The following is a 22,481-nucleotide window of genomic DNA, read 5'->3' as shown; positions in this document are numbered from 1 at the left end:
GGTCGGCATATTTAGGCCACACCCTAAATTCCTATAAAGTTTTAGCCACCCTAGTGCTAATAGCGCCTACTGAAAATTCATCACTGTTTTGTGAAGATATTTAAATTGTTTAAAAAAAACTTTATAAGGGTGGAAGCGCGAACTAAAATGAATATTGCCTGTAGCTCCGCGTAATTAAAAAGGAACACCGCACTCGTCCGATTACAATTCAAAAAGTGACTTTATTTTCCATGTACTGTCCTTATATTAGGCCTAAAACTAAGATACAAGAAATAGCGGAAATGGAAGAACAGTATGTGGAGAGTTAGAGAGAGTATGCAGTTAAGTAAATAGAAATAGGAAGAACGGAAAGTATAGCTGTAGGAATAGAGTCAATGCTCGGAAGTAAATAGAAACAGGTAAAGAAATAGCGACAGCGAAAAACAGTAAAGTGTACTATATACTTATAAATAAAAAATATAAAATAACTTAATATTAAGCTTTAATACATTTTCATTATTTAAATTCAATATTAATTAATTTATTCTATTCTAATTTACGTTACATTATTCTATTAGAATATTTTGCCAGAATCTGGCTTAACACCGGCCACCTTGAAGGAATCCAATAGCCTTCAATTCTTGTTTTCCACCGGCAGCACGGCGAGTTTGTGGATAGGGCGTCGTACTTCACCCGACTTAGTAGCAATGTCTGCGACCCGAATTTTGCCGTCCGCTCCGGGAATGGTTGCGGTTACTCGACCGAGCACCCAATGCTGCGGTGGTACGTTGTCTTCGTGGACGACGACGAGTTGGCCTAGTTGGACGTTGGGCTGCGGGTGCACCCATTTGTTGCGCTGCTGAAGCTCCAGAAGGTTGCTCTTCGACCACGCGCGCCAAAATTGTTGCTTGAGAGAGCAAACAAGCTGCCATATCTCTAAGCAGCGGCTGAGGTTGACGGGTACCTTCTCCGGTGGCAAAGCTCGCAAGGGGCAACCGATTATTAGATGCGCCGGCGTTAGCGCCTCGCCGTCGTTGGGGTCGTTGCTGAGTGGTGCGAGCGGTCGGGAGTTCAGTACCACTTCTACTTTGACGAGAAGCGTTGCGGTTTCTTCGGCGGTTAACAGCGCGTTGCCTACGGCGCGCACCAGCAGATGTTTGGCCGACTTCACTGCTGCTTCCCACAGGCCGCCGAAGTGGGGTACCCTCGGAGGTATAAAGGCGAAGATGAATCCTTCGTCGGCGGCGTATTGGAGAATCTCCTCTTTCTGTGCCAGAAAGGCTTCCCGGAGCTCCCTCAGCTCCCTCTCTGCTCCCACAAAGTTCGTCGCGTTGTCGCAGTATATTTTTGGCTGCATCCCTCGGCGCCCAATGAACCTTTTGAGAGCGAAAATAAATTTATCAGCAGTTAAATCAGTAACAAGTTCTAGATGAACTGCCTTTGAAGCGAAACACACGAAAATGGCAATATACATTTTCACGGGAAGGCGACCGCGAATTTTTAAGGTTATGTGAATAGGCCCGCAGTAATCTATCCCACATATTGTGAAGGGCCGTTGGGCGCGTAATCGGCGGGTAGATTGCCCATGATCTGACCTTGTAATTTTGGCTTATAACGAAAACAGTGAATGCATTCTCTTACAGTTCGACTACAGGCTTCTCGAGCATTTATCAGCCATATTTTTTCTCGCAGAAGCGCTACCAATGCCTTTGGCCGGCATGGTGATTACGAAAATGTAGGAACCGGATGTAAGCTTTCACAAAGTGCGAGTCTTTGCGTAATAGCAAAGGGAACTTAGCATCATAGGGGATTGGCGCGTTTAATAAACGGCCACCTACGATAATGATGATTCCGAGTGTTCATGCAGAAATGGAGTTAATCTCTACAAACTTGAGGGAAGTACGTTACTTTTCGATAATTTATTTATTTCATCGCTAAATTCAAAATGTTGAATTATTTCGACAATTTTAAGGAAACTCAATTGTAATTCCTTTGCCGTGGGTATTATTTCAGATTCTGCTTTTCGCTCTCGTATTTTTCGAAGCCATCTGAGTATATAAGCGAAAATCCGAAGCACTTTTCTGTGAGATGAGAACCTGTCAATTATTTCGAGAAGTGGATTTGTTGTGGCATTGATTGCGGTTAACGTAATTCCGTTCTTCTTCTTCTCGAGTGCTTCTTGTTCTGGAGAGAGACTGAAGTTGACATTTTTTGGCCATGTAGCAGGGTCTTCTAGGAGGAACTGTGGACCACTAAACCATATGGAATTACCCAATTCGTCCACGTTACAACCCCGAGACACTTGATCCGCTGGATTTTGTTTTGTGGGCACATGACGCCACGACACATTCTGGGTCCACTCTTTGATCTCGGACACTCTATTTGCGACGAAAGTTTGCAACGACGATGGATGCGTTTTAATCCAGTGCAGAACTATTTCGGAGTCTGTCCAGAAAATTGTTTGTTCTATTGGTCGACTCAACATTGGTGAAATTCTTGACCATAATTTGGCAAGAAGATGGGCTGCCGAGAGCTCTAAACGCGGAAGAGATTTAGTCTTCAGCGGAGCTACTCTAGACTTTGAAGTAAGCAGCGTGCATTTCGTACCACTAGCGGATTGGCTGCGTATATATACGCAGCAGCCATACGCTCTTATTGAAGCGTCGGAAAAGCCATGAATTTGGCAGCTGGCACTCGACTCTGTTTTTTTGGGGGTGTGCGAATATTCGAAATTTCGAACTATTCGAAGCGAATCGAACCGAATTATTCGATCCGAGATTCGACTCAAATATTAGAATGGTTCGAACTATTCGAATGGTTTGAACTATTCGAATAGTTCGAACTATTCGAATTATTCGAATGGTTAAAATAGTTCGAACTATTCGAATTATTCGAATGGTTAAAATAGTTCGAACTATTCGAATAATTCAATAATTCAGATAATTCGAATATTTAACTGAGTGCATGCTTTTTTTTTATTTTTTTAAACGATTTTTCTGAAGATTTCAGGTCTAATAAAAGCAAAATTAACATGGCTTAAAGTTCATTGTTTAATCTTCGGTTAGGATATCATTATTTTTATAGAATTAGTAGTTTTAAATAACTTGATATAGGTTTTTAAATGATATCGATTCTTCTAATCGTACGTATCGATCGACACATGAAATGATTTCTATCTTAGATGAATGGTTAATCACTAATCTCTTATGCATATTACAATTCTCCACTACAGTATTGTTCTTAAACCTGTTTTCTAATTTTAATGAGTGTACATTCAAGTTTATACTTGGAAGCTACATATATCTGCTTAGGAAAGGAAAAAATAATACTAAAGTTCATGAATAAAATACCATTAATTTCATATCAAAAAAATGCCGAATGCAATTGGCTTTTCCAAACATATAGTATTATTTTACATGACAAGTGTATCTACAGCCACTATCAAGGAACTATTTGGTGGTTGATGGCAACTATACTTGGAGTCCTAACTTTGTCCCGGACTCCAAGGACTAGAATTATCAAGTCTGTGAATAGTATCCACAGCTACTGATCATGTATTACTTTAGTGAATATGTGTGAAAATATATTTGTTGATAAAGAGCAAACATATCGTTGTTCTTTCAAATCTTCTCGGTGTATAAAAAATTCAAAATGAAACAAACTATTTTCAAAAAAGTAAAAATGAAAAATATTTATTAATATCATACATATCTATTCCATATCTACTTCCTGTCCCAAATAAACAAGTTAAGTATATTTAAATCTTTTTAATTATCAATTAAAGCAATGTATAAATGTAAATTCAACCGTAAATAATTTGCTATGAATTTATCTTAAACATTAATAAAATCTATTATTAATTTACAGATTAAGATGTACGTCTAGAACAAATAAGAAAATTGAAGGTTATGTATTGAAGTTGGAAAAATATTTATGAAATAAATAATGTGATAGGTTTAAGTTAATATTTGAATACTTCTCATCAATAAAACTTACAAATAATATTGTATATAACTAATTATTATAATTGACACAAAACTCAATAAAAATATTAAATAGATTATTACTTTCGATATTTATGATGAAATTTTTAAGATGTTATACATCATATTAAAAAACAAATTTTACAGCATTCTTAACCACTTTCCATTTTCTTCAACTCAATTTTAATTTTGATTTTGTAACTGAGATCGAGACACTAGCGCCAATAGTTACTAAATCACACTTATCTATCGCACATCTGTCATTCTCGTTTTAAATATTCGAACGTCAAGCGTTGAAAATTTTTCTTTAATTAAATAAAATGTCTTCTCAAAATTCTGGAGATGAAAATATGACTGTAGAAGAAGAATTAGAAACTGATGTCGAAGATGCAAATGAGGTTGTGACTTCAACACATCGAAGTCCTGCTTGGAATTTTTTTAGACTGTGTACTGAAGGATACCGGAAAGCAATATGTAATACTTGTTCGAAAGTATTAAAATTACCGACATGTATGATGTTAATTATTTATTATTTTCAATTATTTTCCGATATATATATATATATATATATATATATCCCGGATTTAAGAACCAAATTAAAAACAATGGAAACAGAATTCATTTTTTAATTCTGTTTCCATTGTTTTTAATTCGGTTTTTAAATCAGGGATATATATTAAAATATATGTTAATTATTATGTTTTTTATAGCTACTACATCACCTATGTTAAAGCATTTAATGTCGAAACATCCTATTTCATATCAGCATTGTGTTGAAATCGGAAAAAAGCGTATGGCCGCGGATGAAAATAAAAATAATGAAGAGTCGCTAAAACGCCAGAAACTCGGGCCACCAACTAAAGCCGAGATAGATCAACTGTGTATCGAGATGATCGCAATCGATATGAAACCTTTCTCAAGTGTTGAAGATAAAGGTTTTCGAAGATTATTAAAAAGACTCGATACTACGTATGATCCGCCATCACGTACTACTTGCTCGCGCAGTCTCTGTCCCAAATTATATGAAGAAATAAAACAAAAAGTAATGGACGAATTGCAAAACGATATAGCATCATGCTTAATGAGTTTATCTTTCACTACTGATGGCTGGAAGTCGAGAACTGGACATCATTACTTATCATTAACTGTACATTATATGACAAGTAATTTTGAACTGAAAAATATTATGATTGGCCTAACCCAACTTGAAGATCGTCACACTGGGAGTTATATCAAAATGAAACTTGAAAAAATGTTATTGGAATGGAATTTATTAGATGTTCCTAATGTTCCCATTTATTTTACCACTGACAATGGTGCTAATATCTGCAATGCTATCCGTCAAGGTGGTTGGAATCACATCTATTGCTTTGCACACACACTCCAGTTGGTTATAAAAGATTGCCAAAAATACACCAAAGGAATCATTAATTTATTGAAAAAAGTAAAGATTCTCGTACTATTGCTTTTTTAAAGCTCTATAGTTGTTTTTATTGGAATTTGTACATTTAATTTTCAATTAGAATGGTTTTAAACTTAGAAATAATTATGAAGCTCAATTTTTTGTATTTTTTAATCTATTTCAATCAAATTATTCAAAATAATAAATTTTTTAACACAATTCTATTTATTTTTAGGCACGACCTATAGCCACACACTTCCACCACACTGACCCGGCTCGGCGAGACTTTGAAAATGCTCAAAAAGCGTCTAGTCATCGATCTTCCTTAAAATTAATTCAATCAGTACCAACTCGCTGGAACTCGGAGTATGACATGCTCGAGCGCATGAAGAGATTACAGCAACCATTGTCAGATGTGCTTTCGCGAACTACTAGTGTAACTGGATTGTCTGGCACCGACTGGAAGAAACTTAGTGATATTATCAAGGTCTTAGAACCATTGAACGAGGCCACTAAAATTGCTTGTGGGTCAAAATACCCTACGATCTCCATGATTGAGCCAATACTTCGAGGGGTGGAGGAAGCTTTCGAAAATCTTGCTTTCGATGACGAGACAAGCGTTGGTCTGAATAATATTGATAGCGAAGATAGTGATGACGATGATAATAGTGATGATGTTCAGATGGGACTTCCAACGATTGATAACGAGTCTCAGATGCCTATGGGTTATAACTTTTCAAAAAATATAATCCGGAATTTAAAAATTAGGTTTTGTGAGATTAAGGAAGATAAGTTGTATCGTAAATGTACATTTCTCGATCCTCGTTATCAGGATTACTTTTTAACCGATGATAAGGTGAAAGATGACATAAAGAAAGATATAAAAGAAGAGATTATTGCCTATAAATATTCGAAGAATGTTTTTGAAAACGAACATGAAACTGTTGCTGAACCTCCTGTAATCAAACCCACCAAGTTTTGGGACTTCATGAAACAGCGACGAGCTAATAGAGAAGAAACAGTAACCTTGCGCCTTGAGAAAGACATTGATCAAGAACTTATTCAATATTTGTATTCAGCAGATATTGATCCTTCGGATGATCCTATTCATTGGTGGAAAAAAGAATCAGTTAAATATCCTCTCTTATCAATGCTGGCTCGACGTTATTTGCCAATTCCATCTACGTCTGTTGAGAGTGAGAGGCTGTTTTCTACTGCTGGAGACATTGTGACTGAAAAGCGCAATTCATTATCACCTGATAATGTTGCTCGGTTGTTATTTTTAAATAAAAATATAACTCGTTATGTTTGATTGAATATTATATCGAAATTTTAAATAAAATAACGCTATTCTATTTAGACACGCGAGCAAACGTATTCTTAGAAAGAAATTTTTAATTAGAAAAGTTTATTAGCTTATAATTATTTATATTGTTCAAAATGTTATTGATAAATGTTATATTCAACGATAATTAAATGATAGAAAATTTATTTTATTTTTATTATGTAGAATTACTATAATAGAATAACCTGTTTAGGATTTTATTTCTTCGGATAATTCAAATCGCTCGAATTATTCGAATATTTCAAACTATTCGGAAATTCCGAATATTTCGAACTATTCGATATTCGACTCGAATATCGAATCGAATGGGATTCGCACACCCCTACTGTATTTACATACCGAGGAATGCTAATTGATGGAAGCTGCAACAAATTGGCTTTAAAGTTTTGCCAGCTAGTGTCAAGCCGCAATGGAATCGACTCATCCCAGTCTAGCTTTTGAATCCAAAGCTCTTGTAATAAGATTTTAGCTTTGGTAACTAGCGGGGCTAATAAACCAAGAGGGTCAAAGAGGCGAGCGGAAACTGATAAAATATTACGTTTAGTTGCTCGCAGCTCGCTAAAATTATCTTCCAGAATGAAGCGAAAAATGTCATCTTTCGGCTGCCAGTGGATTCCCAGCGTTTTGGTGGAGTCGGTATCGCTGAACTGCAATAATTTTTGGAGACTCTCACTATTCGATGAGCTTGTATGATTGGAAAACCACTTTGCTAATTTCAGGCCTGCCGATTCTAAAATTGTATTTACTTCCTGTTGTATCTGGGTGAGGCTTTCTATACTGTGGGATCCTGTTAATAGGTCGTCGACGTAAAAGTCATTCCGAATGACTTTGGAACCGAGTGGATATTTGGCTTTATTTTTGTCGCTTAGCGTTTGCAGACACCGTGTGGCGAGAAATGGTGCAGGCGCTGTGCCGTATGTTACGGTGTTTAATCGAAAAATTTGCAAATGCTCCGATGGATCCTGTCTCCACACTATGAGCTGGAAGTTCCTGTCGTCTTCGTGCACCAATATTTGACGATACATCTTCGTGATGTCGGCAGTCATGGCATATTTGTGCAATCGGAAGCGAAGGAGGGTCGAAAAAAGCTCCTCTTGAACGATCGGTCCGACCATCAAGGTTTCATTCAACGCGACTTGTGTTGATGTGCGACTCGAAGCATCAAAAACTACGCGCAACTTGGTAGTTGTGCTCTGCGGTCTTAACACACACTGGTGCGGAATGAAATAGTGCGGCTCACTCGAGGGTCGATTATTTGGTGGACTCATATGCCCCAATTCGAGATACTCTTGCATGAAGTCCAGGTACATTTTACGAAGTACTGGATCTTTCAGCGTCCTTCTCTCCAGCGCCTGAAACCGCCGAGCTGCGGTTTCATACGAATGTCCGAGTAATTTACGGTCGGTTTTGAAAGGCAGTCTGACTTGAAGCCTTCCACATGGTAAAACCTGTGGGGTTTTCGAAAAAAATTCCTCACATTTTGCCTGCTCTGGAGTCAGTCGTGTGAAATTTACTTGTGCAGGTATTTCTTCCAATTCCCAGAATTTTCGGATTGTAGTATCAATGCTAGCAACGCTTTCTTCAAATTGACATAACGTGCTACTTACTTGGGCACTGGAGCTATTATTTGCGGCATACTTGCCTGAAATTATCCAGCCTAACACAGTTTTTTGCAGCGTTGGCTGCCTTGGGCTGGTTCTGATCTGACCCACCGATAACAGATCAAAGAATATTTCAGCTCCTAAAAGTATGTCTATTTTCTGACACTTGTAGAAACTTGGGTCAGCTAGTTCAATATTATGTGGGATTTTCCAGCCATTTGTGTTTACAGTCCGATCTGGATGATTGACTGATATCGAACGCATTACCCAAAAGTCCGCCGAAAACTCAAAATTGTTGATCCTCGATTTTATATAGGTTTTTAGTTTACCTTGGACCCTTTTATTTGGATTGCCAATTCCAACTATATTTAGAGCGAATTTTTCTTTTCGGATTCGCAATTTCTGCATAAGCTCTTCGGTTATAAAGTTGACTTTAGAACCGGAGTCAAGTAGAGCTCGCGCTTACACGTAAACACCGGAGCTGGCCTTTACATTAACAACGGCTGTAGCTAACATGACTCGGTCAGACAGGCTGCTAATATGCATGGCCTGTAACGTCGAAGGTTGCGGCTCGGTCTCAAAGGAGATCGGATATTGGTGCAACATGGTGTGATGCGAACGGTTGCATACACCACAGCGATCTGCTTTGCACTTTGAGACCGTATGTTCCTTGCGCAAGCAATTTATGCACAGGGAAATAGATTTTGCTAATTCAAATCTTTTAAGTGCAGTAAGCGCTTGGAATTTTGGACAAGCTGTCAAATAATGATCCTTAGAACCACAGTGAAGGCAAGTCGGCAGTTTGGAATTCGTCGCGATATATGTTGTCTTTGAGTGTCGCAGTTGTTGATTTTTTGTTTTCTGACGCGTATCTTCATTATTTGGCCTTTGTTGGGATGAGGAAGCTTCTTCAGCTGATAAATGCTGGTATCTCTTGTTTAGCATAGCTTCACACTCAGCCCAAAGCGGCAGCTTTAGTCAAGTTGTCCTCCCACTTTGACCGAGTAGTGGGATCAACCTTCGACATGACTATGTGAACCAACTTCGCATTTGAAATAAGTTTATCGCCACTCAGCGATAAGAGGGAGTCATATACTGCAGACACTGTATCAATCATTGATCGCAAAGACGACGCAGAAGGCCTTTGGATTTTTGACAATTCAAAAAGTTTAGACACTGTATTAAAGAATATCAGGCATTTATTGTCATACACCTTTCTCAAACTTGCCAACGCCTTTGGATAATTTTCTTCCGACATTTGGAAGGACTTCACTGTGCCTAAGGCTTCACCGGATAGACATGATACTCAATGATTAAATTTTTCAATATCCGGGATTGTGGGATCATTGTGCACGAAACTCTCAAACAGACTCATAAAGTTTTGAAACTCGGAATATTCTCCTTTGAACGTAGGTAACGACATTTTTGGTAGTCGCGAGCTTTGAGGTGCAGTAAAAGATGTTTCAATTTTCGACTGACATTTCATGAGTTTTTCGCTGTGGGAGTTCAATATGTCGAGTCGGCACTCTAATTCGATTGGATCTAGCGACATGGTCTTTTCAAGGATACCCGTTTTTATGCGCACTATGCTGGTTCTCTGGCGCTTTAAAGACTTTAACTCAATCATCTCCTTACTTGGAGAGAGACTTGAAATAGCCGACTTTGGTTTACTCATGTTTTGAGATTAAAGTTCGCTGCTTTAGCATGTGGCTTTTGTAAAATGAAAACGGTTCTGGAAGTTTGTCAGCACGAAAACGAAAACGAAAGCGATAAATACTGAAATAGGTATATAATAGCTGAAACTTGACCAGAACCAACGAAAATAAGCAGCGAACTCAAAATTTGCTCAAACAAAATTTGTATTGTCGAAAAAAAAAAAAAAATTTTTTTTTGAAAATATTGCGGCTGATTAAGAAACCGCAATTTCGTTTGATTTCTTGAAAAAATCCCGAAAATAAACCGAAAAATAGTACTCGCAAATTATTTGGCGACAAATAAGTTCCTCTACCTCGGGTCCCACTGTATCCTTCACTTCATAGGCAGTATATGTATATGTATATAGATATGTATATATATAAGTATATAAGTTTATTTGCATATAAGAAATGGATACACGAGATGCCAATTGAAGCCCTTGTACTGTGAGACGATTATTAGCAACTGTAATAATCTCGGTCAATCACAAAGCCAATTTCTAGCTTCAATTTTTCGCACTCAATACCTGTTTATCGTGGACTGGTTTGTTTCCAGCTTCAACTTCCCTTTGGCAGGCCACACAGTTGCAGGTCATGTCCTATGTAACGGTGGATATTGGTAGTGAACAGTTGGTGAACTGGTGAATATAAATATTTTATTTTATTTATATTAAATGTGTATAATTATTTTATTGCACTTTCAAACAATTTTTACTTTTTTTTTTCGAATAGTTTAAATAATTCAGATAATTCGAATATTTAACTGAGTGCATGCTTTTTTTTTATTTTTTTAAACGATTTTTCTGAAGATTTCAGGTCTAATAAAAGCAAAATTAACATGGCTTAAAGTTCATTGTTTAATCTTCCGTTAGGATATCATTATTTTTATAGAATTAGTAGTTTTAAATAACTTGATATAGGTTTTTAAATGATATCGATTCTTCTAATCGTACGTATCGATCGACACATGAAATGATTTCTATCTTAGATGAATGGTTAATCACTAATCTCTTATGCATATTACAATTCTCCACAACAGTATTGTTCTTAAACCTGTTTTCTAATTTTAATGAGTGTACATTCAAGTTTATACTTGGAAGCTACATATATCTGCTTAGGAAAGGAAAAAATAATACTAAAGTTCATGAATAAAATACCATTAATTTCATATCAAAAAAATGCCGAATGCAATTGGCTTTTCCAAACATATAGTAATATATTATTTTACATGACAAGTGTATCTACAGCCACTATCAAGGAACTATTTGGTGGTTGATGGCAACTATACTTGGAGTCCTAACTTTGTCCCGGACTCCAAGGACTAGAATTATCAAGTCTGTGAATAGTATCCACAGCTACTGATCATGTATTACTTTAGTGAATATGTGTGAAAATATATTTGTTGATAAAGAGCAAACATATCGTTGTTCTTTCAAATCTTCTCGGTGTATAAAAAATTCAAAATGAAACAAACTATTTTCAAAAAAGTAAAAATAAAAAATATTTATTAATATCATACATATCTATTCCATATCTACTTCCTGTCCCAAATAAACAAGTTAAGTATATTTAAATCTTTTTAATTATCAATTAAAGCAATGTATAAATGTAAATTCAACCGTAAATAATTTGCTATGAATTTATCTTAAACATTAATAAAATCTATTATTAATTTACAGATTAAGATGTACGTCTAGAACAAATAAGAAAATTGAAGGTTATGTATTGAAGTTGGAAAAATATTTATGAAATAAATAATGTGATAGGTTTAAGTTAATATTTGAATACTTTTCATCAATAAAACTTACAAATAATATTGTATATAACTAATTATTATAATTGACACAAAACTCAATAAAAATATTAAATAGATTATTACTTTCGATATTTATGATGAAATTTTTAAGATGTTATACATCATATTAAAAAACAAATTTTACAGCATTCTTAACCACTTTCCATTTTCTTCAACTCAATTTTAATTTTGATTTTGTAACTGAGATCGAGACACTAGCGCCAATAGTTACTAAATCACACTTATCTATCGCACATCTGTCATTCTCGTTTTAAATATTCGAACGTCAAGCGTTGAAAATTTTTCTTTAATTAAATAAAATGTCTTCTCAAAATTCTGGAGATGAAAATATGACTGTAGAAGAAGAATTAGAAACTGATGTCGAAGATGCAAATGAGGTTGTGACTTCAACACATCGAAGTCCTGCTTGGAATTTTTTTAGACTGTGTACTGAAGGATACCGGAAAGCAATATGTAATACTTGTTCGAAAGTATTAAAATTACCGACATGTATGATGTTAATTATTTATTATTTTCAATTATTTTCCGATATATATATATATATATATATATATATATCCCGGATTTAAGAACCAAATTAAAAACAATGGAAACAGAATTCATTTTTTAATTCTGTTTCCATTGTTTTTAATTCGGTTTTTAAATCAGGGATATATATTAAAATATATGTTAATTATTATGTTTTTTATAGCTACTACATCACCTATGTTAAAGCATTTAATGTCGAAACATCCTATTTCATATCAGCATTGTGTTGAAATCGGAAAAAAGCGTATGGCCGCGGATGAAAATAAAAATAATGAAGAGTCGCTAAAACGCCAGAAACTCGGGCCACCAACTAAAGCCGAGATAGATCAACTGTGTATCGAGATGATCGCAATCGATATGAAACCTTTCTCAAGTGTTGAAGATAAAGGTTTTCGAAGATTATTAAAAAGACTCGATACTACGTATGATCCGCCATCACGTACTACTTGCTCGCGCAGTCTCTGTCCCAAATTATATGAAGAAATAAAACAAAAAGTAATGGACGAATTGTAAAACGATATAGCATCATGCTTAATGAGTTTATCTTTCACTACTGATGGCTGGAAGTCGAGAACTGGACATCATTACTTATCATTAACTGTACATTATATGACAAGTAATTTTGAACTGAAAAATATTATGATTGGCCTAACCCAACTTGAAGATCGTCACACTGGGAGTTATATCAAAATGAAACTTGAAAAAATGTTATTGGAATGGAATTTATTAGATGTTCCTAATGTTCCCATTTATTTTACCACTGACAATGGTGCTAATATCTGCAATGCTATCCGTCAAGGTGGTTGGAATCACATCTATTGCTTTGCACACACACTCCAGTTGGTTATAAAAGATTGCCAAAAATACACCAAAGGAATCATTAATTTATTGAAAAAAGTAAAGATTCTCGTACTATTGCTTTTTTAAAGCTCTATAGTTGTTTTTATTGGAATTTGTACATTTAATTTTCAATTAGAATGGTTTTAAACTTAGAAATAATTATGAAGCTCAATTTTTTGTATTTTTTAATCTATTTCAATCAAATTATTCAAAATAATAAATTTTTTAACACAATTCTATTTATTTTTAGGCACGACCTATAGCCACACACTTCCACCACACTGACCCGGCTCGGCGAGACTTTGAAAATGCTCAAAAAGCGTCTAGTCATCGATCTTCCTTAAAATTAATTCAATCAGTACCAACTCGCTGGAACTCGGAGTATGACATGCTCGAGCGCATGAAGAGATTACAGCAACCATTGTCAGATGTGCTTTCGCGAACTACTAGTGTAACTGGATTGTCTGGCACCGACTGGAAGAAACTTAGTGATATTATCAAGGTCTTAGAACCATTGAACGAGGCCACTAAAATTGCTTGTGGGTCAAAATACCCTACGATCTCCATGATTGAGCCAATACTTCGAGGGGTGGAGGAAGCTTTCGAAAATCTTGCTTTCGATGACGAGACAAGCGTTGGTCTGAATAATATTGATAGCGAAGATAGTGATGACGATGATAATAGTGATGATGTTCAGATGGGACTTCCAACGATTGATAACGAGTCTCAGATGCCTATGGGTTATAACTTTTCAAAAAATATAATCCGGAATTTAAAAATTAGGTTTTGTGAGATTAAGGAAGATAAGTTGTATCGTAAATGTACATTTCTCGATCCTCGTTATCAGGATTACTTTTTAACCGATGATAAGGTGAAAGATGACATAAAGAAAGATATAAAAGAAGAGATTATTGCCTATAAATATTCGAACAATGTTTTTGAAAACGAACATGAAACTGTTGCTGAACCTCCTGTAATCAAACCCACCAAGTTTTGGGACTTCATGAAACAGCGACGAGCTAATAGAGAAGAAACAGTAACCTTGCGCCTTGAGAAAGACATTGATCAAGAACTTATTCAATATTTGTATTCAGCAGATATTGATCCTTCGGATGATCCTATTCATTGGTGGAAAAAAGAATCAGTTAAATATCCTCTCTTATCAATGCTGGCTCGACGTTATTTGCCAATTCCATCTACGTCTGTTGAGAGTGAGAGGCTGTTTTCTACTGCTGGAGACATTGTGACTGAAAAGCGCAATTCATTATCACCTGATAATGTTGCTCGGTTGTTATTTTTAAATAAAAATATAACTCGTTATGTTTGATTGAATATTATATCGAAATTTTAAATAAAATAACGCTATTCTATTTAGACACGCGAGCAAACGTATTCTTAGAAAGAAATTTTTAATTAGAAAAGTTTATTAGCTTATAATTATTTATATTGTTCAAAATGTTATTGATAAATGTTATATTCAACGATAATTAAATGATAGAAAATTTATTTTATTTTTATTATGTAGAATTACTATAATAGAATAACCTGTTTAGGATTTTATTTCTTCGGATAATTCAAATCGCTCGAATTATTCGAATATTTCAAACTATTCGGAAATTCCGAATATTTCGAACTATTCGATATTCGACTCGAATATCGAATCGAATGGGATTCGCACACCCCTACTGTATTTACATACCGAGGAATGCTAATTGATGGAAGCTGCAACAAATTGGCTTTAAAGTTTTGCCAGCTAGTGTCAAGCCGCAATGGAATCGACTCATCCCAGTCTAGCTTTTGAATCCAAAGCTCTTGTAATAAGATTTTAGCTTTGGTAACTAGCGGGGCTAATAAACCAAGAGGGTCAAAGAGGCGAGCGGAAACTGATAAAATATTACGTTTAGTTGCTCGCAGCTCGCTAAAATTATCTTCCAGAATGAAGCGAAAAATGTCATCTTTCGGCTGCCAGTGGATTCCCAGCGTTTTGGTGGAGTCGGTATCGCTGAGCTGCAATAATTTTTGGAGACTCTCACTATTCGATGAGCTTGTATGATTGGAAAACCACTTTGCTAATTTCAGGCCTGCCGATTCTAAAATTGTATTTACTTCCTGTTGTATCTGGGTGAGGCTTTCTATACTGTGGGATCCTGTTAATAGGTCGTCGACGTAAAAGTCATTCCGAATGACTTTGGAACCGAGTGGATATTTGGCTTTATTTTTGTCGCTTAGCGTTTGCAGACACCGTGTGGCGAGAAATGGTGCAGGCGCTGTGCCGTATGTTACGGTGTTTAATCGAAAAATTTGCAAATGCTCCGATGGATCCTGTCTCCACACTATGAGCTGGAAGTTCCTGTCGTCTTCGTGCACCAATATTTGACGATACATCTTCGTGATGTCGGCAGTCATGGCATATTTGTGCAATCGGAAGCGAAGGAGGGTCGAAAAAAGCTCCTCTTGAACGATCGGTCCGACCATCAAGGTTTCATTCAACGCGACTTGTGTTGATGTGCGACTCGAAGCATCAAAAACTACGCGCAACTTGGTAGTTGTGCTCTGCGGTCTTAACACACACTGGTGCGGAATGAAATAGTGCGGCTCACTCGAGGGTCGATTATTTGGTGGACTCATATGCCCCAATTCGAGATACTCTTGCATGAAGTCCAGGTACATTTTACGAAGTACTGGATCTTTCAGCGTCCTTCTCTCCAGCGCCTGAAACCGCCGAGCTGCGGTTTCATACGAATGTCCGAGTAATTTACGGTCGGTTTTGAAAGGCAGTCTGACTTGAAGCCTTCCACATGGTAAAACCTGTGGGGTTTTCGAAAAAAATTCCTCACATTTTGCCTGCTCTGGAGTCAGTCGTGTGAAATTTACTTGTGCAGGTATTTCTTCCAATTCCCAGAATTTTCGGATTGTAGTATCAATGCTAGCAACGCTTTCTTCAAATTGACATAACGTGCTACTTACTTGGGCACTGGAGCTATTATTTGCGGCATACTTGCCTGAAATTATCCAGCCTAACACAGTTTTTTGCAGCGTTGGCTGCCTTGGGCTGGTTCTGATCTGACCCACCGATAACAGATCAAAGAATATTTCAGCTCCTAAAAGTATGTCTATTTTCTGACACTTGTAGAAACTTGGGTCAGCTAGTTCAATATTATGTGGGATTTTCCAGCCATTTGTGTTTACAGTCCGATCTGGATGATTGACTGATATCGAACGCATTACCCAAAAGTCCGCCGAAAACTCAAAATTGTTGATCCTCGATTTTATATAGGTTTTTAGTTTACCTTGGACCCTTTTATTTGGATTGCCAATTCCAACTATATTTAGAGCGAATTTTTCTTTTCGGATTCGCAATTTCTGCATAAGCTCTTCGGTTATAAAGTTGACTTTAGAACCGGAGTCAAGTAGAGCTCGCGCTTACACGTAAACACCGGAGCTGGCCTTTACATTAACAACGGCTGTAGCTAACATGACTCGGTCAGACAGGCTGCTAATATGCATGGCCTGTAACGTCGAAGGTTGCGGCTCGGTCTCAAAGGAGATCGGATATTGGTGCAACATGGTGTGATGCGAACGGTTGCATACACCACAGCGATCTGCTTTGCACTTTGAGACCGTATGTTCCTTGCGCAAGCAATTTATGCACAGGGAAATAGATTTTGCTAATTCAAATCTTTTAAGTGCAGTAAGCGCTTGGAATTTTGGACAAGCTGTCAAATAATGATCCTTAGAACCACAGTGAAGGCAAGTCGGCAGTTTGGAATTCGTCGCGATAAATGTTGTCTTTGAGTGTCGCAGTTGTTGATTTTTTGTTTTCTGCCGCGTATCTTCATTATTTGGCCTTTGTTGGGATGAGGAAGCTTCTTCAGCTGATAAATGCTGGTATCTCTTGTTTAGCATAGCTTCACACTCAGCCCAAAGCGGCAGCTTTAGTCAAGTTGTCCTCCCACTTTGACCGAGTAGTGGGATCAACCTTCGACATGACTATGTGAACCAACTTCGCATTTGAAATAAGTTTATCGCCACTCAGCGATAAGAGGGAGTCATATACTGCAGACACTGTATCAATCATTGATCGCAAAGACGACGCAGAAGGCCTTTGGATTTTTGACAATTCAAAAAGTTTAGACACTGTATTAAAGAATATCAGGCATTTATTGTCATACACCTTTCTCAAACTTGCCAACGCCTTTGGATAATTTTCTTCCGACATTTGGAAGGACTTCACTGTGCCTAAGGCTTCACCGGATAGACATGATACTCAATGATTAAATTTTTCAATATCCGGGATTGTGGGATCATTGTGCACGAAACTCTCAAACAGACTCATAAAGTTTTGAAACTCGGAATATTCTCCTTTGAACGTAGGTAACGACATTTTTGGTAGTCGCGAGCTTTGAGGTGCAGTAAAAGATGTTTCAATTTTCGACTGACATTTCATGAGTTTTTCGCTGTGGGAGTTCAATATGTCGAGTCGGCACTCTAATTCGATTGGATCTAGCGACATGGTCTTTTCAAGGATACCCGTTTTTATGCGCACTATGCTGGTTCTCTGGCGCTTTAAAGACTTTAACTCAATCATCTCCTTACTTGGAGAGAGACTTGAAATAGCCGACTTTGGTTTACTCATGTTTTGAGATTAAAGTTCGCTGCTTTAGCATGTGGCTTTTGTAAAATGAAAACGGTTCTGGAAGTTTGTCAGCACGAAAACGAAAACGAAAGCGATAAATACTGAAATAGGTATATAATAGCTGAAACTTGACCAGAACCAACGAAAATAAGCAGCGAACTCAAAATTTGCTCAAACAAAATTTGTATTGTCGAAAAAAAAAAAAAAATTTTTTTTTGAAAATATTGCGGCTGATTAAGAAACCGCAATTTCGTTTGATTTTTTGAAAAAATCCCGAAAATAAACCGAAAAATAGTACTCGCAAATTATTTGGCGACAAATAAGTTCCTCTACCTCGGGTCCCACTGTATCCTTCACTTCATAGGCAGTATATGTATATGTATATAGATATGTATATATATAAGTATATAAGTTTATTTGCATATAAGAAATGGATACACGAGATGCCAATTGAAGCCCTTGTACTGTGAGACGATTATTAGCAACTGTAATAATCTCGGTCAATCACAAAGCCAATTTCTAGCTTCAATTTTTCGCACTCAATACCTGTTTATCGTGGACTGGTTTGTTTCCAGCTTCAACTTCCCTTTGGCAGGCCACACAGTTGCAGGTCATGTCCTATGTAACGGTGGATATTGTGGTAGTGAACAGTTGGTGAACTGGTGAATATAAATATTTTATTTTATTTATATTAAATGTGTATAATTATTTTATTGCACTTTCAAACAATTTTTACTTTTTTTTTTCGAATAGTTTAAATAATTCAGATAATTCGAATATTTAACTGAGTGCATGCTTTTTTTTATTTTTTTAAACGATTTTTCTGAAGATTTCAGGTCTAATAAAAGCAAAATTAACATGGCTTAAAGTTCATTGTTTAATCTTCCGTTAGGATATCATTATTTTTATAGAATTAGTAGTTTTAAATAACTTGATATAGGTTTTTAAATGATATCGATTCTTCTAATCGTACGTATCGATCGACACATGAAATGATTTCTATCTTAGATGAATGGTTAATCACTAATCTCTTATGCATATTACAATTCTCCACTACAGTATTGTTCTTAAACCTGTTTTCTAATTTTAATGAGTGTACATTCAAGTTTATACTTGGAAGCTACATATATCTGCTTAGGAAAGGAAAAAATAATACTAAAGTTCATGAATAAAATACCATTAATTTCATATCAAAAAAATGCCGAATGCAATTGGCTTTTCCAAACATATAGTAATATATTATTTTACATGACAAGTGTATCTACAGCCACTATCAAGGAACTATTTGGTGGTTGATGGCAACTATACTTGGAGTCCTAACTTTGTCCCGGACTCCAAGGACTAGAATTATCAAGTCTGTGAATAGTATCCACAGCTACTGATCATGTATTACTTTAGTGAATATGTGTGAAAATATATTTGTTGATAAAGAGCAAACATATCGTTGTTCTTTCAAATCTTCTCGGTGTATAAAAAATTCAAAATGAAACAAACTATTTTCAAAAAAGTAAAAATGAAAAATATTTATTAATATCATACATATCTATTCCATATCTACTTCCTGTCCCAAATAAACAAGTTAAGTATATTTAAATCTTTTTAATTATCAATTAAAGCAATGTATAAATGTAAATTCAACCGTAAATAATTTGCTATGAATTTATCTTAAACATTAATAAAATCTATTATTAATTTACAGATTAAGATGTACGTCTAGAACAAATAAGAAAATTGAAGGTTATGTATTGAAGTTGGAAAAATATTTATGAAATAAATAATGTGATAGGTTTAAGTTAATATTTGAATACTTCTCATCAATAAAACTTACAAATAATATTGTATATAACTAATTATTATAATTGACACAAAACTCAATAAAAATATTAAATAGATTATTACTTTCGATATTTATGATGAAATTTTTAAGATGTTATACATCATATTAAAAAACAAATTTTACAGCATTCTTAACCACTTTCCATTTTCTTCAACTCAATTTTAATTTTGATTTTGTAACTGAGATCGAGACACTAGCGCCAATAGTTACTAAATCACACTTATCTATCGCACATCTGTCATTCTCGTTTTAAATATTCGAACGTCAAGCGTTGAAAATTTTTCTTTAATTAAATAAAATGTCTTCTCAAAATTCTGGAGATGAAAATATGACTGTAGAAGAAGAATTAGAAACTGATGTCGAAGATGCAAATGAGGTTGTGACTTCAACACATCGAAGTCCTGCTTGGAATTTTTTTAGACTGTGTACTGAAGGATACCGGAAAGCAATATGTAATACTTGTTCGAAAGTATTAAAATTACCGACATGTATGATGTTAATTATTTATTATTTTCAATTATTTTCCGATATATATATATATATATATATATATATATCCCGGATTTAAGAACCAAATTAAAAACAATGGAAACAGAATTCATTTTTTAATTCTGTTTCCATTGTTTTTAATTCGGTTTTTAAATCAGGGATATATATTAAAATATATGTTAATTATTATGTTTTTTATAGCTACTACATCACCTATGTTAAAGCATTTAATGTCGAAACATCCTATTTCATATCAGCATTGTGTTGAAATCGGAAAAAAGCGTATGGCCGCGGATGAAAATAAAAATAATGAAGAGTCGCTAAAACGCCAGAAACTCGGGCCACCAACTAAAGCCGAGATAGATCAACTGTGTATCGAGATGATCGCAATCGATATGAAACCTTTCTCAAGTGTTGAAGATAAAGGTTTTCGAAGATTATTAAAAAGACTCGATACTACGTATGATCCGCCATCACGTACTACTTGCTCGCGCAGTCTCTGTCCCAAATTATATGAAGAAATAAAACAAAAAGTAATGGACGAATTGTAAAACGATATAGCATCATGCTTAATGAGTTTATCTTTCACTACTGATGGCTGGAAGTCGAGAACTGGACATCATTACTTATCATTAACTGTACATTATATGACAAGTAATTTTGAACTGAAAAATATTATGATTGGCCTAACCCAACTTGAAGATCGTCACACTGGGAGTTATATCAAAATGAAACTTGAAAAAATGTTATTGGAATGGAATTTATTAGATGTTCCTAATGTTCCCATTTATTTTACCACTGACAATGGTGCTAATATCTGCAATGCTATCCGTCAAGGTGGTTGGAATCACATCTATTGCTTTGCACACACACTCCAGTTGGTTATAAAAGATTGCCAAAAATACACCAAAGGAATCATTAATTTATTGAAAAAAGTAAAGATTCTCGTACTATTGCTTTTTTAAAGCTCTATAGTTGTTTTTATTGGAATTTGTACATTTAATTTTCAATTAGAATGGTTTTAAACTTAGAAATAATTATGAAGCTCAATTTTTTGTATTTTTTAATCTATTTCAATCAAATTATTCAAAATAATAAATTTTTTAACACAATTCTATTTATTTTTAGGCACGACCTATAGCCACACACTTCCACCACACTGACCCGGCTCGGCGAGACTTTGAAAATGCTCAAAAAGCGTCTAGTCATCGATCTTCCTTAAAATTAATTCAATCAGTACCAACTCGCTGGAACTCGGAGTATGACATGCTCGAGCGCATGAAGAGATTACAGCAACCATTGTCAGATGTGCTTTCGCGAACTACTAGTGTAACTGGATTGTCTGGCACCGACTGGAAGAAACTTAGTGATATTATCAAGGTCTTAGAACCATTGAACGAGGCCACTAAAATTGCTTGTGGGTCAAAATACCCTACGATCTCCATGATTGAGCCAATACTTCGAGGGGTGGAGGAAGCTTTCGAAAATCTTGCTTTCGATGACGAGACAAGCGTTGGTCTGAATAATATTGATAGCGAAGATAGTGATGACGATGATAATAGTGATGATGTTCAGATGGGACTTCCAACGATTGATAACGAGTCTCAGATGCCTATGGGTTATAACTTTTCAAAAAATATAATCCGGAATTTAAAAATTAGGTTTTGTGAGATTAAGGAAGATAAGTTGTATCGTAAATGTACATTTCTCGATCCTCGTTATCAGGATTACTTTTTAACCGATGATAAGGTGAAAGATGACATAAAGAAAGATATAAAAGAAGAGATTATTGCCTATAAATATTCGAACAATGTTTTTGAAAACGAACATGAAACTGTTGCTGAACCTCCTGTAATCAAACCCACCAAGTTTTGGGACTTCATGAAACAGCGACGAGCTAATAGAGAAGAAACAGTAACCTTGCGCCTTGAGAAAGACATTGATCAAGAACTTATTCAATATTTGTATTCAGCAGATATTGATCCTTCGGATGATCCTATTCATTGGTGGAAAAAAGAATCAGTTAAATATCCTCTCTTATCAATGCTGGCTCGACGTTATTTGCCAATTCCATCTACGTCTGTTGAGAGTGAGAGGCTGTTTTCTACTGCTGGAGACATTGTGACTGAAAAGCGCAATTCATTATCACCTGATAATGTTGCTCGGTTGTTATTTTTAAATAAAAATATAACTCGTTATGTTTGATTGAATATTATATCGAAATTTTAAATAAAATAACGCTATTCTATTTAGACACGCGAGCAAACGTATTCTTAGAAAGAAATTTTTAATTAGAAAAGTTTATTAGCTTATAATTATTTATATTGTTCA

The 22,481-nt window shown here is 35.5% G+C and overlaps 5 protein-coding genes across 6 annotated transcripts; 3 read left to right on the top strand and 2 right to left on the bottom strand.

The window, feature by feature from the left end:
* Positions 1–224: 224 nt before the first annotated feature.
* Positions 225–18,455, bottom strand: LOC128869658 (uncharacterized). Of its 2 annotated transcripts, XM_054112231.1 has the most exons (3): positions 18,371–18,455; positions 10,532–10,642; positions 225–1,355 (listed from the first exon to the last, which is right to left on the bottom strand). In XM_054112231.1, the coding sequence occupies exons 2-3, from the start codon at positions 10,598–10,600 to the stop codon at positions 678–680; spliced, it is 747 nt and encodes a 248-aa protein (XP_053968206.1). In that variant the 5' UTR covers positions 10,601–10,642; positions 18,371–18,455; the 3' UTR covers positions 225–677. The 2 variants fall into 2 exon arrangements, with proteins under 2 accessions (XP_053968206.1, XP_053968207.1); XM_054112232.1 differs by lacking the exon at positions 18,371–18,455 and having other exon boundaries at positions 10,532–10,617.
* On the top strand, positions 5,738–6,725 carry LOC128869657 (uncharacterized). The gene is made up of 2 exons (XM_054112230.1): positions 5,738–6,385; positions 6,447–6,725. The coding sequence occupies exons 1-2, from the start codon at positions 5,738–5,740 to the stop codon at positions 6,594–6,596; spliced, it is 798 nt and encodes a 265-aa protein (XP_053968205.1). The 3' UTR covers positions 6,597–6,725.
* Positions 13,577–14,564, top strand: LOC128869655 (uncharacterized). The gene is made up of 2 exons (XM_054112227.1): positions 13,577–14,224; positions 14,286–14,564. The coding sequence occupies exons 1-2, from the start codon at positions 13,577–13,579 to the stop codon at positions 14,433–14,435; spliced, it is 798 nt and encodes a 265-aa protein (XP_053968202.1). The 3' UTR covers positions 14,436–14,564.
* On the bottom strand, positions 14,746–16,413 carry LOC128869842 (uncharacterized). Its single transcript, XM_054112443.1, has one exon. The coding sequence runs from the start codon at positions 16,411–16,413 to the stop codon at positions 14,746–14,748; it is 1,668 nt and encodes a 555-aa protein (XP_053968418.1).
* Positions 18,456–21,416: 2,961 nt separating the features above from the next.
* Positions 21,417–22,404, top strand: LOC128869656 (uncharacterized). The gene is made up of 2 exons (XM_054112228.1): positions 21,417–22,064; positions 22,126–22,404. Exons 1-2 carry the CDS (start codon positions 21,417–21,419, stop codon positions 22,273–22,275), a joined length of 798 nt encoding a protein of 265 aa, XP_053968203.1. The 3' UTR covers positions 22,276–22,404.
* Positions 22,405–22,481: the final 77 nt, after the last annotated feature.

This window comes from Anastrepha ludens, chromosome X (genome assembly GCF_028408465.1).
Source record: "Anastrepha ludens isolate Willacy chromosome X, idAnaLude1.1, whole genome shotgun sequence".
Lineage (NCBI taxonomy): Eukaryota > Metazoa > Arthropoda > Insecta > Diptera > Tephritidae > Anastrepha > Anastrepha ludens.
This window is presented reverse-complemented; position numbering and strand designations above follow the sequence as displayed.

Coding starts and splice junctions, on each gene's coding strand:
- LOC128869657 (XM_054112230.1), top strand. CDS start 5,738: ATGCTCGAGCGCATGAAGAGATTACAGCAACCATTGTCAGATGTGCTT. Junction 6,386..6,446: donor GAGCTAATAGAGAAGAAACA/GTAACCTTGCGC, acceptor TGTATTCAGCAG/ATATTGATCCTTCGGATGAT.
- LOC128869658 (XM_054112231.1), bottom strand. CDS start 10,600: ATGACCTGCAACTGTGTGGCCTGCCAAAGGGAAGTTGAAGCTGGAAAC. Junction 1,356..10,531: donor AACCAGTCCACGATAAACAG/GTATTGAGTGCG, acceptor CGCTCTCAAAAG/GTTCATTGGGCGCCGAGGGA.
- LOC128869655 (XM_054112227.1), top strand. CDS start 13,577: ATGCTCGAGCGCATGAAGAGATTACAGCAACCATTGTCAGATGTGCTT. Junction 14,225..14,285: donor GAGCTAATAGAGAAGAAACA/GTAACCTTGCGC, acceptor TGTATTCAGCAG/ATATTGATCCTTCGGATGAT.
- LOC128869842 (XM_054112443.1), bottom strand. CDS start 16,413: ATGCGTTCGATATCAGTCAATCATCCAGATCGGACTGTAAACACAAAT.
- LOC128869656 (XM_054112228.1), top strand. CDS start 21,417: ATGCTCGAGCGCATGAAGAGATTACAGCAACCATTGTCAGATGTGCTT. Junction 22,065..22,125: donor GAGCTAATAGAGAAGAAACA/GTAACCTTGCGC, acceptor TGTATTCAGCAG/ATATTGATCCTTCGGATGAT.